The following is an 18,541-nucleotide window of genomic DNA, read 5'->3' on the forward strand; positions in this document are numbered from 1 at the left end:
TACATTTATTTTAACCTTAAAAAAATTTTTTTTAGGTCTAAGGAATAATATTTCAGGACCATATTTTAAAGTAATTTTTATTTGTTGAAATGTGGTCAGCTATGTCCAAGGTATTTTCAAAATAGCCCAGCTGTTCAACTGACTGAGCCCCACCGGGGGGTCTCATCTTGCTAGTTTCGAGATGAGCACTGCTTGTCCCCAGTGCTCTGCCTACTGCTGAGAACTTGAGGGAGAAGAAGAGGCCGGGGAGAAGAAAACAGGACGTGGCAAAGTGGCCTGGGCCATGCTGGGTTGGTTTTCTTCTTCATCCCAGGACTTTGCGTGGGCAATGAATGCAGTTTCTCTGCATTTCAGCAGGTCATGAGTTTTTCTTCTCCAGGACACTGACCTCTACTGGTTTAACTGTGACTCTTAATCAACAGCTGTTATTTCTTAAAATTTTTTTTTCAAAGAAAAAAGTTTTTTGTGTTGCTTTTAAAATATAATTTGCGAAAAAATGAACACTTGACTTACAGGCCTTGTATAGTGGAATTTACATTTGTCTAAGAAATTTTGAGCCTTCCAAATTGTGCTTTTGACCTCTGGGATGCAGTATCTTTTTTTCCTTTTTAAACTGCTGTTACACCTCTGAATATAAAAGAACAGGTTTTTTTTTATAGCATTTTATTTTTAGATTGTAAAATTTATCAATTATCAGATACATGTTCATGTAAGGAAGCTAACATGTTAATATTTAGTGAAGACAACACAGAATTTAAAATAACTGCATCTACTCACTAGTTATGGATAAATCACTTAAGCTGTGTTGGGCTTATACTTTTGTCTCTAAAGGGTGGTTTCTGTTTCATAGGGCTTTGTAATGATGAAATGTATATGCAAAGTGTTTGAGGGGCTGTTATTTCTGTAGAAATGTTTGTTACTGTTATTCAAATTAAAGCTAAATTTATCCTGCCACCTTTTTGACTTGTACAGCTATTTTAAAAAATCTTTAACCACGTCTGTGCTAATTGTGTTGATTTGATGTGTACCTTTTTTAACCAGAATTTTTAGGAACACTGTTACTTTAAAAACAAAAGTGTGTGTGTGTTTATATATTTTAAAAATAACTTATGCATCTGAAAGATCATTGGTTCAGCTAACATTAGAATAGTGTAACAACCTTTGTGCACATAGTGTAGATGCTGCTATGGACTGAAATATTCACAACCTAAAAGTTGAGAGTTATGTTTTATTTGGTGGGAATTTTTAGGACTTCAAGCCTGGGAGACAGCATCTCAAGTAACCCTGAGAGAACAGCTCCAAGGAGGCAGGAGAGCAACCAGGTTATATAGAAATTGTACAATAAAGGCAGATAGTCTGAACATCAGATGATGATTATTAATTAAAGAAAACCACACATCCCAGGTTAACAAATTTAGCACTTTTCTACTTATGGGAACATGCAAAGAGTCAGGGCTCACTGAAGTCATTCCTTTGATATGCATCTTGGCTATCCGGGGTCAGTATCCTGTGTCTTCACATCCTGAGCTTCCTCAGGGCTCATCGTGGGGAATGGCTACAGTCTGATGTCTGTTAGATGGCAGGTATTCTTTCCTTCCTGAGTTCCCTCAGGGCTCACCAGCTCACCATCAGTAGTGGCAGCAATTGCTAATGGCTGTGGCATCCTTGTTTACTGATTTAGCAGGAAGTTATTGACTATGCCAAAGCCTTTGACTGTGTGGATCACAACAAACTGGAAAATTCTTAAAGAGATGGGAATACCAGACCACCTGACCTTCCTCTTGAGAAGTCTGTATGCAGGTCGGGAAGCAACAGTTAGAACTGGACATGAAACACCAGACTGGTTCCAAATTGGGAAAGGAGTACGTCAAGGCTGTATATTGTCACCCTGGTTATTTAACTTACATGCAGAGTACATCATGCAAAACGCTGGCCTGGATGAAGCACAAGCTGGAATCAAGATTGCCGGGAAAAATATCAGTAACCTCAGATATGCAGATGACACCACCCTTATGGCAGAAAGTGAAGAGGAACTAAAGAGCCTCTTGATGAAAGTGAAAGAGGAGAGTGAAAAAGTTGACTTAAAACTCAACATTCAGAAAACTAAGATCATGGCATCTGGTCCCATCACTTCATGGCAAATAGATGGGGAAACAGTGGAAACAGTAGCTGACTTTATTTTTGGGGGCTCCAAAATCACTGCAGATGGTGACTGCAGCCATGAAATTAAAAGACGCTTGCTCCTTGGAAGAAAAGTTATGACCAACCTAGACAGCATATTAAAAAGCAGAGACATTACTTTACCAACAACGGTCTGTCTAGTCAAAGCTATGGTTTTTCCAGTAGTCATGTATGGATGTGAGAGATGGACTATAAAGAAAGCTGAGCACCAAAGAATTAATGCTTTTGAACTGTGGTGTTGGAGAAGACTCTTGAGAGCCTCTTGGACTGCAAGGAGATTCAACCAGTCCATCCTGAAGGAAATCAGTCCTGAATATTCATTGGAAGGACTGATGCTAAAGCTGAAACTCCAATACTTTGGCCACCTGATGTGAAGAACTGACTCATTTGAAAAGACCCTGATGCTGGGAAAGATTGATGGTGAGAGAAGAAGGGGATGACAGAGGATGAGATGGTTGGATGGCATCACCAACTCAGTGGACATAAGGTTGAGTAAACTCTGGGAGTTGGTGATGGACAGGGAGGCCTGGCATGCTGCAGACCATGGGGCTGCAAAGAGTCAGATATGACTGAGCAACTGAACTCAACTGAAGTGATTCCATTTCTCAGGCTTCCCAGGTGGCACTATCGGTAAAGAACCTGCCTGACAATGCAGGAGGCGTAAGAGACATGGGTTTGATCCTTGAGTTGGGAAGATCCCCTCCAGGAGGAAATGGCCACCCACTCTAGTATTCTCGGCTGGAGAATCCCATGGGCAGAGGAACCTGGAGGACTACAGTCCGTAGGGTCTCATAGAGTCAGATGCAACTGAAGTGACTTAGCACCTAGCACCTCCACCATTCCCATTTCTCAGTGCCTTTATCTGTAACCCACATGTAAGAAGCTGCTCCATGTGTAATCGAAACTCAGATGATCTGTAGTAACCTTAAGCTCAGGATATTGAAGTGAAACTCGCCTTGTTTTCCTGCCATCCTCTCTCCCGCCGCCCGCTGTTGGTCAGGGAGCAGCTCTGCACGGTGTGGTGGGGTCTGAAGGTGGGCGCCTGGTCCACCCTGGGGCTCTGTGCGGCCCATGCCACTAGTGAGAACGCTTATCGCGGACTGAGACCTGAACCTGGCCAGAACCCACCGTCTTCCACCTGGGATCACTCACCTGGTTTAAGGAGATGATGCAGCTCCGGTCCTTGATGTCTCATTGTAGAAAGAATTCAGTGGGAGACGAAGTGGATTTCAGTAGAGAGAAACACACTGTACGGACAGAGTGTGGGCCATCTCAGAAGGCAAGCGCGGCCTCGAAATGTGGTGTGGTTAGTTTTTATGGGCTGAGTGATTTCATCGACTAATGAATGGGAGGGTTATTCCAGCTATTTTGGGGAAGGGGTGAAGATTTCCAGGAATTGGGCCACTGCTTACTTTTTGGTTTTTGATGACTGGCCTCAAAACTGTCATGATTAAAAAAAAAAAAAAAACAAAGAAAACTGTCATGATGCCTGTGGGTGTGTCATTCAGCGGGCTGATGTGTTACAATGAGCATGCTATACTGAGGACCTAGGTCTAGTGGAAGTCAACTCTTCCCCAAATCTAATCAGTTTCTGTCCTGTCTTCGGTGTATGTCATTCTGTTAAAGGTTATGACCTACCCCCTTACCTCCTGTTTCATTAATAATCATACCCATCTCTTGAGATTTCCTTGGACAGCAAGATCAAACCAGTCAATCCTAAAGGAAATTAGCCCTTATTATTCACTGGAAGAGCAGCTAAAGAGCCTCTTGATGAAAGTGAAAGAGGAGAGTGAAAAAGTTGACTTAAAACTCAACATTCAGAAAACTAACATCGTGGCATCTGGTCCCACCACTCCATGGCAAATAGAAGGGGCAACAGTGGAAACAGTGAGAGATTTTATTTTGGGGACTCCAAAATCACTGCAGATGGTGACTGCAGCTATGAGATTAAGATGCTTACTCCTTGGAAGAAAAGCTATGACCAACGTAGACAGCATATTAAAAAAGCAGAGACATTACTTTGCCAACAAAGGTCAAAGCTAGAGGTCGCAAAGAGTCGGACACGATTGAGCAACTGAACTAAACTGATTCACTGGACGGACTGATGCTGATGCTTTGGCAACCTGAAGCGAAGAACTGACTCATTGGAAAAGACCCTGATGCTGGGATCGGTTGAGAGCAGGAGAAGGGGACAACAGAGGATGGGATGATTGAATGTCATCACCAATTCAATGGACATGAGTTTGAGCAAACTCTGGGAGATAGTGAAGGACAGGGAAGCCTGGCGTGCTGCAGTCCATGGGATCGCAGAGTCAGCCACAACTGAGTGACTGAGCAACCAGCAAATGTCTCAGGGTAACCAGCTTGTTGGGGATCTGGATGCCAGATTCTTTTACAGAACCGAGAGAGAAGTGGTGAGGAACCAACGTCAAGAGGCAGAATAGAGAGGGAGAGTCATTGAGGAAGTAAAGTAAAAAGGGCCATTGGCTTTTCAAAACATCTCTGATAATGGCCAGTCTTTGTAAGGGGTGTGTTAATCTCTTCTTTTCACAGGTGGACAGGGTCTCCTGTGAACTGATCAAAGGCACTTTAGTTAAACACTTAGGCAGAGGGGCAGGGTCCTCTGAGGCAGGCTGTTGTCTATAATAACAACAGCAATGAAAAGCAAGTCAAAGAAACAGTTCCAACATGGAGTCAGAATTTGTTCTTCTCTGCAACATAACCACCAGACAGCCAGGGAATTCCCCTCATACTTTTTTTCTAATAAGGGAATCAATTTGTGATTGAGCAGGACCCTGTGGGGCCTTCCCAGGACAGAACCCTGCCCTGTATCCTCTGCTTTAGTTCCTCTCTGAAATACTTCGATAATAGTATCTGATACATACATCCTGAGTTTTTTTTTTTTATAGATGTGAAAACCCCCACCAAATGGAAGATGTTACCTGCTTGATGGCCACGAGCTCATAACCCACATAACCACATTCTATACATAATGGTTGGCATCTACTAACCCCAAACTCCCAGTCTGCCCTTCCCTCACTCCCCCTCCGCCTTGGCAAACACAAGTCTAGAAACTGAATATTTTAAATATTATAATGTGGTAACTGAAAGTCACAATCCCCCTCCATTCTAGAGATTGCTGTTATTACTTGTTGAATGGTGGAATTATCTGTTTAGTGACTTTTCCAAGCTCTTTCTGCAAAAACTGTAAATCTTGTTCTATGTGATCACTGAAGTTTCTGTTCTTCTATCTCTGAGGTCAACCAGTGATTTCATTAAGGAGAAAAAAGGTCTTCCTTCCCTTTAAATTCTTTTAGCAGGAAGCCCTTCGGACCTAGAGGACTGAGAGAAAGGCCAGTTTCTTCTTTACTCCCTCAGTGAACCACTCAGCAAATCAAAACACACATCCCCCAAATTTGAAGGACCGGGTTCCAGCACCCTGGTACCTGCAAGCCACTCTGTGAACATGAGCCACAGTCCCCACAGTTACCTGCTACGTGAATGGGGCATGCATGATGGTACTGCAAGTAAGATGTGACATTTACTGCCACAAACCTGCTTCTTCATCAGGCATTCCCATGGATGCCGCAAGTGTCTAACTAGACTTCAGAATTCTGAAACGGTGATTCTGACAGTTCTTCCCAGCTCCATAATTGATTTGGTTCAGGGACTGATTCTTGGAACTTCCTGTTCTACCATTTTCCATGATGGCACTCTTTTTTATTTGTTCTTATTGGGATAATAGTCTCCATATTAAAATGTATTGGTGTAAATTATAAAAAGAATTTTAAGTGAAGGCTGCTTAGGTGTATAAATAATATAAGTATTGAATTATTTCTTAGGAATTATTTTTCATTACACCTGTCCATCTCACAAATTGGCTGGTTGACCGAAAAGATGGAATTTTACAAGTATCTGTAGTGGTGTCAAGATACATCGCTACATCGAATCTTGTGGCTGTACAGAGAAAATGGCACGTCCTTGTTGTGTCTGTAGTTAGTCTTTTCCTCCTATTGGGTGACCCACTGATTAACTGGGGAAGAAATCCAAACAGTTTAAAACTTAGTCTAAGGTAATGACTAATAGTCTATTTAGATATTGTCCAGTTCTCTCTGAGATAAAAATGCTCAGTGTCCACTTTTTACCCTGGGATGGTTTAAGGGTATGGGGTGAGGGTTGTGGTGTATAACATCTCCTGGCAGCCTTGGGGCACTGTTCATTTCCCTTGGTTTGATGTTGGCTACTTCTTCTGGTCTCTGGAGCAATGTTCCTTTACCTCCTAGTTGTGTTGACCTCATGGCTGGGTGCTGGTGTAACTTGTGGTAGGGCCTTTCTGGTTGGTAAGAACCCAACAGTATCCCCTGACAGCATCATTTTCTCTTTGACTCCTCCTCTCCAAGCTCTCCTGGATGTCTTATTGTTCAGTCACTCAGTCGTGTCCAACTCTTTGTGACCCCATAGACTGCAGCATGCCAGGCTTCCCGGTCCTTCACAATCTCCTGGAGTTTGCTCAAACTCATGTCCATTGAGTTGATGATGCCATCCAACCATCTCGTCCTCTGTCCTGGACGTCTGCCACATGTCCATCTGGCGTGGACCCTCATCCCCCACCTTGTTGCAGGATTACCCTGTTCCCTGGTGGGTTCCACAGTCAGTCCTCTAGCTCAGTGATCTGAGTCTCAGAGTTTTATCATTGCTTGACCGTGTTTGGAAAAACCCTTTCTTGAAACAATGGCCTAGCTTGTAAGACTGAATTTACTAGTAATCCTTCTTTGTGTGTCAGATGTTGCATATTGCTTCTTCTTATCACTTCCTATGTTCTTCCCTAGTAAATCCCAATTACTGCCTAGGGAGATGAATGCTTCCAGCAGACCAGGGCAAAGGCCATATACTCCAAGAGCAGAATAACTACAAGAATAATTTTCGAACACTGTCACATGTGGGTATATAAATACATATGAGGATAAAATTTAATTATCCTTAAATATTTAATTATAAAACAGTCATGTAATTCTAAATATATGCAGCCTTAAATTCAAGGAATATAGTATCTTTAGAAAAGCATAAGTGGTGTGCATGTGCACACCATGCTTTTCTAAGAGGAGCCTGGTGGGCTGCAGTCCATGGGGTCGCTAAGAGTCGGACACAACTGAGCGATTTCACTTTCACTTTTCACTTCCATGCTTTGGAGAAGGAAATGGCAATCCACTCCAGTGTTTTTGCCTGGAGAATCCCAGGGACTGGGGAGCCTGGTGGGCTGCCGTCTCTGGGGTCGCACAGAGTTGGACACGACTGAAGCGACTTAGCAGCAGCAGTTAAGATCTATATTCATGTGTTGTATAGAGATATGTTATAAACAAACATATATGTTATACATATTTATATGTAATATATATTATTTAATTATAGCAATATGACTATGTCATGTACACACACAGAGTTGACCCTTGAACAATTAGAGGCATTGATTCTCCGTGCAGTTTAGAATCTGCTTCCCTGGTGTCTCAGTGGTAAAGAATCCACCTGCCAATGCAGGAGTCACAGGTTCGATCCCTGATTTGGGACGATCCCACATGCCCCGGAGCAGCTAAGCCCTGTGCACCCTAACTACTGAGCGTGTGCTCTAGAGCCTGGGAACTGAAACTTCTGAAGCCTGTGTGCCCTAGAGCCCATGTTCCCCACCAAGAGAAGCCACCACAATGAGAAGCATGCGCACCGCAACAAAGAGTAGCCCCCGCTCGCTGCAACTAGAGAAAAGCCCGCGCAGCAATGAAGCTCCAGCACAGCCATAAATAAATAAATAGATAAAATTATATTAAAAAAATAAAATCTGCACATGACTTTATAGTTGGCTTTCTGTATCTGTGGTTCCACATCTGCAGAGTCAACCATTTGTGGATCGTGTATTACATATTTGATGAAAAACAATCCACTTATAAATAGGCCTGTATAGTTCAAACCTATGTTGTTGAGGGTCCACTGTATATATATTTAAGACCTTCTATCAACTTTCCCGTCACCAAAAATAGTGTGATTTAACACACCCATTTCTTTCGTTGCAGGACTGTTCGTGTGTGGTTAAAGAGAGACAGTGGACAGTACTGGCCAAGCATATACCATGTGATGCCTTGTAAGTATCTGGATCTCCGTCTTTAAGAATCAGACGTGGACCCCAACTCCCATTGCTTCCCAGATTGCTTGCTCTGTGTTCTCTTGAGTAGAGATACATGAGGGTTGGGATTATCATTATAATGGGAAGGGCCGTATTATATCATTTTAGCTCTCAGTATGTAAAATGAGAAAATTGTTTTGAAACTGACTGTATATTCACGGTTTCTGAGTAAGATTAATGGAAGGACTTCAATACCTAGGCTCCCTGATTACAGTTGTCTCCCTCTCATTTCCAACTTTTTGTTTAACTTTTTTGTAAAGTAGTTCCTTAGACAGTTCAAAATTTTGTCCAGTGATTACATTTATGAAGTAAATTTGTTCTTACATTATTATTCTTTTATTTGTTCAAATTCAGGACATTGAGCATTGAACATTCAGCTCTCAAAAGGATTTGCTGTGGATTGAAATGTTCTAATTAGAAGTCTGTCTTATTTCCCCAAAAGCTTCTGTGAGAAATATGTCCTTGCACTGATAAATAGTGAATCTTTCAAATATACTTTTTAAAAAAGATGACTAATTCTTAGATTCTTGAACTGGCTAAGTTCCCCTGCAGGGAGAGAGCTGCTGCCCGCGCCCCCCAACCCCCTCCCCAGATAGGAAATTTCTTTATAGTCTATGGTTTGATCAAAATTAATGAAGTTTGGGTATCTTATTCCATATTTATTTTAGTGTAATTATTTGAATTCATTGTCAGCCATATTATTAAACATTTCTCTTACTCCCCTTCCTGCAAACCTTAATTGAAATTGACATACTAGAAAAATGCCCTAGGTTTGTTGTCTGGGTTTCTGTACCCTCTGGCTTCCTGCAGTGTGCACCTCTTCCCTTGATACCAGTATCCCAGTTTGAGTAGTATATGCCACAACATACAACCCAGAAAAATTCATGCTGTACTATAGGTGTGCTAAAGCTTATGCCTCTGGCAAAAGAAGATTGTAATAACTTAAGCAACAATTTTGCATGTTTATGAACAAATACATTGTTAAGGATGTAATGGATTTCTGTGATTTCAAATTTATCTTTGAGGTTTGCATTTCTTTAGAATTGTAGTGAATAGATGATAACCATGTAGTGGAACCAAGTATCCCACTCTACATTATCGAAAAAGAAACTTATAATTCAGTATAGTAAGTCCCCTACATGCAAATGAGCTCCATCCTGAGAGTGTGTTCTCATAAGTCCAGCAAAGTTAGCCTATGTACCCAACGAATACAATCGGCTACATAGTACTGTACTGTAATAGGTTTATAATACTTTTCACACAAATAATACATAAAAAGCAAACAAACACAAAATAAACATTTAATCTTATGGTACAGTACCTTGAAAAGTATAACAGTATAGTATGACAGCTGGCTTAGGGGGGCACGTTCGCATCTTTGAAAACTTGCAACTTGAAGGTTTCGTATGTAGGGAACTTACTATGTTTAGATTCTCACCTTACTGGTTGTGCCTCCAGCAGACACCATTGCACAACAAAAGACCCAAGGTAAACTTTCTTCTTAAGTCTTGGCAGTGGTGAGGGCTTAGGTAAACGGAAAAGGAAAGGAATTCTATGATTGATTTTTTTCCCCTTATTTTTAAGTGGTATAACCAGTCTTACCTACGGCCCTTTTCATCACACTTGACATAACATCCAGCAGGAAGAGCTGGGGAAATTCTGTAGTCCAGCAAGTTGAAGTCGACCGCAGAGTCCCGTCATTTCCATCTGACTATAAAGACAGGAGAGGCCAATGTGGGCAGAGTGACGAGGGCTTGGGGATGGCGCCTGAGGAATCTCGTTGAGATGGGTGTTGATAGGAACCTCATGAAGATGCGGGATCCTAAACAGTTGCTTACCAACCACCCCCACTCCCCAATACACACATCCACACACATCTGATGTCACTCTCTAATGTTCTCTTTATTCAAATATCGCTGAGGATACAGAGAGGCCTCGAGTTGAGTGTTTATCCTTTAGTAAGCTGTATTCGTGAATGACTAAAGAGAGCTGCTAGAGCTCTTGCACCCAACATAGGTGCTCAGTAAAGAAGTACTTATTGAAGACTTAATCTGTTAATAAAGATGAGTTTCCCTGAGAGTATTATCATACATTTTCCTAAGTGACTGAACGTGATCTTTGAGAATGACCCTCTAATTATTTTGCCTGTGACCGTCTACAAAAGGGAGTACCATGCTATCAACGTGTGGTCTGTGGACCGGCAGCATCAAGGTCACCTGAGAACTTACTAGAAATGCAAATACTGGGCTCCACCTGAGATCTACTGAATGAGAATCTGCATTTTAAAAGATCCCGAGATGATTTGAATGATGATTTGATTTGATTTGATTTGATGATTTATATTTTGAGGTTGCCTTTTGGCATTTTCTCCATCAAAAATGGAAATGGTTTTTCCAGTAGTCATGTGCAGGTGTGAGAGTTGGACCATAAAGAAGGCTAAATGCCAAAGAATAGATGCTTTCTAATTGTGGTGCTGGAGAAGACTCTTGAGAGTCCTTGGACAGCAAGGAGATCAAACCAATCAATCCTAAAGGAAATCAGTCCTGAATATTCATTGGAAGGACTGATGCTGAAGCTGAAGAATACTTTGGCCACCTGATGCGAAGAGCCAACTCACTGGAAAAGACCCTGATGCTGGGAAACACTGAAGGCGGAGAAGAAGGGGGTGACAGTGGTTGAGATGGTTAAATAGCATCACTGACTCAGTGGTCACTGACTGAGTTTGAACAGCCCCCGGGAGATAGTGAAGGACAGGAGAGCCTGCCGTGTTGCAGGGTCACAAAGAACTGGGTACAACTTAGTGACTGAACAACCAACAGGCTGGTCTATTTGCATATGTTTATATGGACACGTGAAGGCTCATGCCTGTACAGTGTTGATTTGTAAAAAAAATAGATACAAGTACACATTCTAGTTGATCAAATATTTACTGTGCACTGACTATATACAGGCCATCAAGCTGGATGCCAGAAGGTGCAGGTGAACAGCGGGTGAATGGTCAGGATTATTTCCATAATCTTTCATTGTTGGACGGTTCCATCTATCATGTAGGGTGAAAAGAACAGAAGGCTATGTTCTTCACAGTTGATTGGAAATTGACTTTTGTATTAGGGATCATGTGCATTCAGATAACATAGGAACTGATCTCTGAGCGAGATCTTTTGTTTACCTTAAGAGAGGCAGAATCTTATTGCATAAGGAAATAGGCTACATTTTCATGTCATTTAGAATGTATTCATTTATTGAATTTCCACTTTTTTTTTGAAATCCTTTCTATTGGAATGTGTTTTGTTAAAAGGTTACTCAATATTGTCCTTAAATAAGGGTATGTGGTATTAGTTACAAAGGGGCTTCCCTGGTGGCTCAGATGGTAAAGCGTCTGTCTGCAATGCAGGAGACCTGGGTTTGATCCCCGGGTTGGGAAGATCCCCTAGAGAAGAAAATGGCAACCGTGCTCCTCTACTATTGCCTGGAAAATCCCATGGACGGAGGAGCCTGGTAGGCTATAGTCCATGGGGTCACAAAGAGTCGGACACGGCTGAGTGACTTCACTTCACTCACTAAGTGGAAAACTACAGTTTACTAGAGGCTATAATATGGACACCACAAGGCAGATATGATCATATTGTGTGTTTATAGTCGTACAAAAAAAGTAGTATTCCAAGTCCAGAAGAAAACAGATAATATCTTGTATGTGCAATATATGATTTATTTGCTTACTTTGTCCATTAAAATACCTTTAAAAAGAAGTTGAACTCATAGAAACAGAGAGTAGAAAAGTGGTTGCTAGGGGCAAAGAGGTGGCAAATGTAAGTTCAGTTATAGGATGTGTGGAATCTGGGGATCTAGTGTATAACATGGTGACCTACAGTTGATAAACATGTATTGTAAGATTGAAATTTGCTGAGAGAGTGCAACTTAAATATCCTTACCAAAAAAAAAAAACCAAACAACAAGGATTAAATATGTGAGGTGAATTAAAAATGTGTTAATTTGATGGCAGGAATCCTTTCACAACATATATCAACTCATCACTTTGTAAGCTTCAAATACCTTATAATTTTACTTGAAAATTATACCTTAATAAAGTCGGAAAAAAATAAAGTCACAGAACCTGAAATATCAAACACTGAAAAGGAAAAAAGCCCTTTTAATATGGTATTTGTCACATTCTGAGTAGGATAGTAACATTTTATAGCATTGAGAAGTATTTGGAGTTGATTGCAGGGAAGGGAGCAGAAGACATTAGATGAGCAAGAATGAATACTGAGGCCAAGTTTGAGGGCAAGGAGTGAGCCTGAAAGGCAGAGTGTGATACAACCGCATGAACTTCAGAGAGTGGCAGGTGAGAGAAAGATGAGGAGCAGACACATGGTAATCAAAAACCCAACCACTGCTTTGGAGGTATCCTCAAACTCTGTGTTTTCTCAGACACTCCCGCTTCCCTGGGCTTCCTTGGAGGCTCAGTGGTAAAGTATCCTCCTGCCAGTGCAGGAGACTCGGGTTCAATCCCTGGTACGGGAAGATCCCCCGGAGAAGGGAGTGACAACTCACTCCAGTTTTCTTGCCTGGACAATCCCATGGACAGAGGAGCCTGGTAGGCTATAGTCAATAGGGTTGCAAAGATCATGACTTGCTTCCTCTCCAGGAGGGACGCATCTAGGAGAAACTAGATTTGCCTGGTTAAGGCTGCTTGCCCCTGAACCAGTCCGATTTTCTCAGGAATTTAGAGTTTGGAGTAGGAAATGCTAGTCTCAACTTAGATTGGTCCCTTGAGCTGGGAACTCAGAAGTCCAACAGCTGTGTGGCATTTGTGTGCATGAAGGAAGTGTGAATCACTTGGCTCCAGCCGGAGAGAAGCCTGAGCAAGTGATGCCTTAAGGTTTTCTTCATGCTCTGAACCCCCAAGCTTGGCTCCGATTCTGCCCTTGAGTTCAAGAGGTACCCTCTCTCTTACTGCCATATGCCTATTTGCACTTAAGTCCATGCAGTGGGTTTCTGCTGCTTGTCACTGCAAGTATCTGACTCAGCCTCACCCTGAGTGTACACCTCCCAATTCCTGTCTTTTCACTTTCTCCTGCATGCCTATGATCTTTAAAGAGGAAAGACTGAGCCATGCAGTCCAGTAGGTCCCTATTGGTGCCTCTGAGGTATTGAGCTGAAAACAGCATGGGAAAAGTGAGGGCAAGTAAAGATGAAAAGCAGAGAGAAATATCTTGTTTAATTTCTTTGGACAATGCATTCAACAATTTTTAAATGTTTCTTCCATGCCAAACACTGTGCAATATGTGAAGAATAAGGTGTTTGTTTGTTTATTTTTATTTTGTTTTGGCCATGCTCTATGGCATGTGGGATCTTAGTTCCCCGACCAGGGTTTGAACCCGTGTCTCCTGCATTGAGAGCATGGAGTCTTAACCACTGGACCACCAGGGAAGCCCCAGGATAGAGTGTTTAATATGGCAGATGATTCCTATCTTCATGATATGTACAGTTGGGTGGGGGAGCCAGACCTAAAATGAGTACTACGGTGCATGGTAAGTTTTAACAGAAGTAGGTGTAATGGGCACATGGTCACAAGAGGTCCCTGAAAGTTCCATTTTATATTTTTAGAATTTGTTTATTTTTATTTTTGGCTGTGTTGGGTCTTTGTTGCAATGCGCAGGCTCTTCGTTGACGCTCACAGGCTTTCTCTAGTTTCAGTGCACAGGCTTCTCATTGCGATGGCTTCTCTTGTTACAGACTCCGGGCTCTAGGTGCGTGGACTTCAGTACTTGTGGCGTGAGGGCTCAGTAGCTGCAGTTCCCAGGCTCTTGACGGTGGCCTCAGTACTTGTGGTGCATGGGCTCAGTTGCTCCATGGCATGTGGGATCTTCCCGGACCGGGAAACAGATCCTATGTCCCCTGCATTGGCAGGCAGATTCTTAACCACTGGACCATCAGGGAAGTCTGGAAGGTCTATTTTAAACCCTGCTATCTATAGAGAATTTGGGGTGACTGATGACTTGTTTTTTAGTTTCCTCTAAGCTGATGTTTATGGATGAGTGAGAAATTAGCGTATGTCCTTATCAAATATTCTTTCAAAAATACTATCTTCCTGACATTATCTCACTGGTAGCTGGAAAGTAGCCTACTATGACAAGATCAAGTTATAGCCTTCCCAGCTGGGACCTGCCTGACCTTGAATACCAGGGAGGAACCTTCCTGAGGGTACAGAGTTCAGGTTTTAGTTATAGCTGTAAATGGGATTATTTGTTCCAGGCTTCTAATAGATACCATTTCAACCACTGTATTTGCATCTTACTACAGAGGGAAAAAAAATAAACAAGCAAACATGAAAAGCACAGGCATTCCTGTTTTCATGGTTGAATTATTTTAGATTTACTTTACCAACTAGCTTTGCTATTCCTGGGGTCAGACAAAGGAGTAGAGGAGAGAGAGAGAGTGCAGGCAGAGCCAGGGTGGCAGGTGTTTGAGATTTTTCTTACTCTGCAGAGTTGGGTATCATGTCTGGGCCTTTCTTGCCAACACTTCCCCCATGGAGAAGAGTTAAAGCCACTTGGCTGCCAAAGGTATAGTGAATAGGAGTTTAAGAGGGCCAGAGTCTCAGGCCTGAGTTGAGGATTGGGCAATTGGAAAACCTCTGTGGGTTCTGTCACTGCCAGGACAGATGGACCCTTCTTTGGCTCCTAAGTGTTTATGCATTTGTCCCCAGAGCAGAACAGAAGATGTGTCTTCAAAGGTAACTACAAATAAAAGGCACACCTAATAAATAAAATGACCATTTTGTAGGATTTTCAGCTCTCTGCCTTGAAAATCCCATCTGGTGGGATGGCATTTGCCCAGGCTGAGGCCGTGGTTGGGCCCCTTCAGTTTTCCTTCCAGTGTGGCCACTTGACCATTTGCTCAGCTAACTTTTCAAGTATAGGAACTCCACTCAGTGAAGTAAGTCAGACAGAGAAAGATAAAGACCGTGTGATTTCCCTCTTGTGGAATATGAAGCACCAACAAATAAAATAAATGAACAAACCAAATAAAAATAAATACATAGATACAGTGAGAACAGATTAGTGGTTACCAGAGGGGAGGCAAAATGCATAAAGGAGATCAAATGCATGGTGACAGGTAGAAACTAAATTTTTGGTGGTGAACACACTGTAGCAAGTGTAGAAATACTGGGGTGGCCAAAAAGTTTGTTTAGGTTTTTCCATAACATCTTACATCACTCTATGTAATGTTATGAAATATATGTAATGTTATAAACCAATGTTACCTCAATAAAAATAAATCTAAATTTTTTAAAACTTTAAAATTTAAGTAGGCAAATAAATAATAGTTAAACAATAAAGTGTAGGAACTCTAGTCCTCACTAAAAAACTTCATTTTGAACTGCCTGCTTTTCCAGTTTTTTAAAATTTTTATTTATTTTTATTTATTTTTTCATCAGCCTGGTTGAGAGAAAGGCTGTTTATTATTTGTGATGTGTAGTATAAAGGATATATATGCAGTCAATTATTCATCTATATTCTGAGAGTTTCTGCTTCATGTTCTCCTCTTGCAGAAATGCCTACATTCATTGGTCTCTCAGCTTATACTGCTGTGTGTATACGTGAAATGTTTTATCTGCCTTTTTAAACAAAATTTTATTGGAGTCTAGTTGATTATTTTGTGTCAGTTTCAGGTATACGCCCAAGTGAGTCTGTTACACAAATGCATATATCCAGCCTTTTTTAGATTCTTTTCCCATATAGGCCATTACGGAGTACAGAAGCCCTTGGCTTTCACTAAGGCAGAACTTCTCATCCTGTGTGTTATAGCGACCTGGCATGATCCAGATGGATTCCGGGCCCCGCGAACTGATCTGTTTAGTTGGGCAGGAGCAGTCCAGTCGTCGGGGACCCAGCAGTCTGTTCCATTTGCTCCAGGCTGTTTTGCTCACATCTAAGTTTCTGTGTGATTCGTGAGGCGAAAAAGGTTAGGAGGAGCAACTCTATGGACCTGGTACATAGTCCTTATGCGTAAGGTGAAACATGGGCTCTGTTATATTCCCAAAAGATCTTTCTTTTGATTTCCTTTCTCAGATTTGATATATTTTCCTCAGTCAAGACTTTTTGCTTATTTCTACCATTTTTTTTTCTTATCTGCTTTTAAAGCCATTTTCAATTCTTTGTGAAATGAGGTAAGGAATTCATTGAGTAAGTTATCTTAGTTAAGACAAATGAGAGATGCAGTTTGAACATACTGTTTGCATTAAATTCTGATAAAGATGCATTGTTTAATATTGGAGTGTTCAACATTGCTCGTAGGATAGCACTTGTGCCTGGGTGGGAAACTGGAATTTGATTTTCATTTTTGCTACCAATTTGCTGACTCACTTGGGGCAAGTCCTGTCATTTTCTCTTCTGAACCCAACAGATAAACTGTCCATTTTCTGTCTCTCAAGTTTGCAGAAATATTTTGGCTATATGTCAAGTAAATATTTGTAAATTATTTTCAGGTTTCTGGTGTTTACCAATACACACTCTCTTTGCTCATCTTAACCCAGAGGGATTTAGGAAAGATTGGTTGATTTGTGAGGTTTTAGTTGGATTGGTGTCCCATCTGTTGGAATTGTAGTCTCAGAGCTGCTTGAAATTGAGGATTTAGAAAATTAAAATGATTAATGTGTTCCTATTGATATATTTGAGATGGAAATGAGTTAGTTTTTCCCATTGGTGAGGTCCAAGGTTTAGGACAGTGGAGGTAGTTTGTGCGCTGTCTCACCCTTTCTGCTGGATTTATTGGAGTTTTGGGGGAAATTCATGTTGGAAGGTGAATGACTGAAAGTTATTTAAAATAATGAATTTGGTATTTCTGTTATTATAAGATAGTGCTTGCTTGGGTGAGTTTTAAACAGTATGTTTAATTCAGTTGAGAAAGTTTGTTGGTTGTAGGGGATGGGTTTATAATTCAGAAATGCTCATCCTATTGTTTAATTCATATCTTACTTCACATAACTTCTTGGTTCCTAATTCTGACATGTTCCAAATTGTTAGTTTCTTTTTGGTATAGGTTGTATTATAGAACCATGTGTAGAAAATGACTTGTTTTTATTATTGACATTTTCCAAAATAATAATGTAATCTGATCTTTTGATTTTCTGTTTACTAAGAAGAAAAAGTGCCCAAGGAAGTTTGATATTTCACAGAATTGAAGGAGAACAGATTTTCCAAACTAAAGATAACAGATATTAATTAATCTGAATGATTATAACATTTATTTAGCATACTCTGATTTCCATCTGACAGAGTAATTTAAAGCTTCCTATAGTCAGATCACTTTACTGTCACTTAAAACTTGTCTGGGAGAAAAAGAGACCACTGCCCATTCACCATCATTTTGCTGATGTTACTTAGACTAAATTAAAACAAAACCAAGGGTTAGTTTTAGTTGAGTTCATAAAATATTTGATTTAAATGAAAAATGCTTTTTCATGCTAGGCAATTGAAGTCCTAAATATAAGTGTTCTTAATAAAGTAAAACACGGGCTGAATACTATAAACCTAATAAATATTATTTTGTGACACACAGCTGAATGGAGTAGTGTCTGGGAATTAATTAAATCTTTGCTTTATGGTGGTGGGGTTCTCTTTATATGCCTCTCTAGTCAAGGCCCTCTTATCATAGAATCCTGACATTTTGTTTGTTTTTTAATTTATTTTTTATTGAAGAATAATTGCTTTACAGTATTGTTTTGGTTTCTGCCAAAGGATCCTGACATTTAACTTCACCAGGATGCCTTTAAATACCTGAAGTTTTATTCACAGAGTACTGTTGCTTATTTAAAGTTCCCACCAGCACATCCCATGAAGATTAGTGTCTCCTGCCAAATAATGCCTTTAGCATAGTAAAGCTGTCAGAGTGATTGAAATCCACAGTTCAACCTTCATTGGAACTTGTGTTTACTTGAGTGAAGTTCAAGCGATCAGCAAAGGACAGGAAATAAATTAGTCATAAAATGAAAGAATTATAGGTTTAAATAATAGAAATGGGTAAACTTTCCCCCAAATAGAAGTATTTTGAGAATGCCTCCTCTCAACTTACATTTTTTTAGAAAGCAAGAGCAATATTTCTTCTTAGACCATCCATGGGATAAAGATGTTAGAAATCCAACTAGCCAGTTTCTCTATAATCCACTTAATTATTGCTCCC

At 40.8% G+C, this 18,541-nt stretch overlaps 1 protein-coding gene across 6 annotated transcripts in view; it reads left to right on the top strand.

Annotated features, from left to right (window-relative positions):
* WDFY2 (WD repeat and FYVE domain containing 2) overlaps window positions 1–18,541 on the top strand; it is a 179,498-nt gene that overhangs the window by 63,256 nt on the left and 97,701 nt on the right. For all 6 annotated transcript variants that reach the window (XR_006338920.1, XR_006338923.1, XR_006338921.1 and 3 more), the window contains exon 2: window positions 8,244–8,311. Coding sequence is in view for 1 of the 6 variants with exons in the window: in XM_043892182.1 (XP_043748117.1) it covers window positions 8,244–8,311 (68 nt within the window). In the remaining 5 variants the exon portion in view is untranslated. The remainder of the gene's footprint in view (window positions 1–8,243; window positions 8,312–18,541) is intronic.

The sequence above is a fragment of the Cervus elaphus genome, chromosome 30 (genome assembly GCF_910594005.1).
Source record: "Cervus elaphus chromosome 30, mCerEla1.1, whole genome shotgun sequence".
NCBI classification, from domain to species: Eukaryota; Metazoa; Chordata; class Mammalia; order Artiodactyla; family Cervidae; genus Cervus; species Cervus elaphus.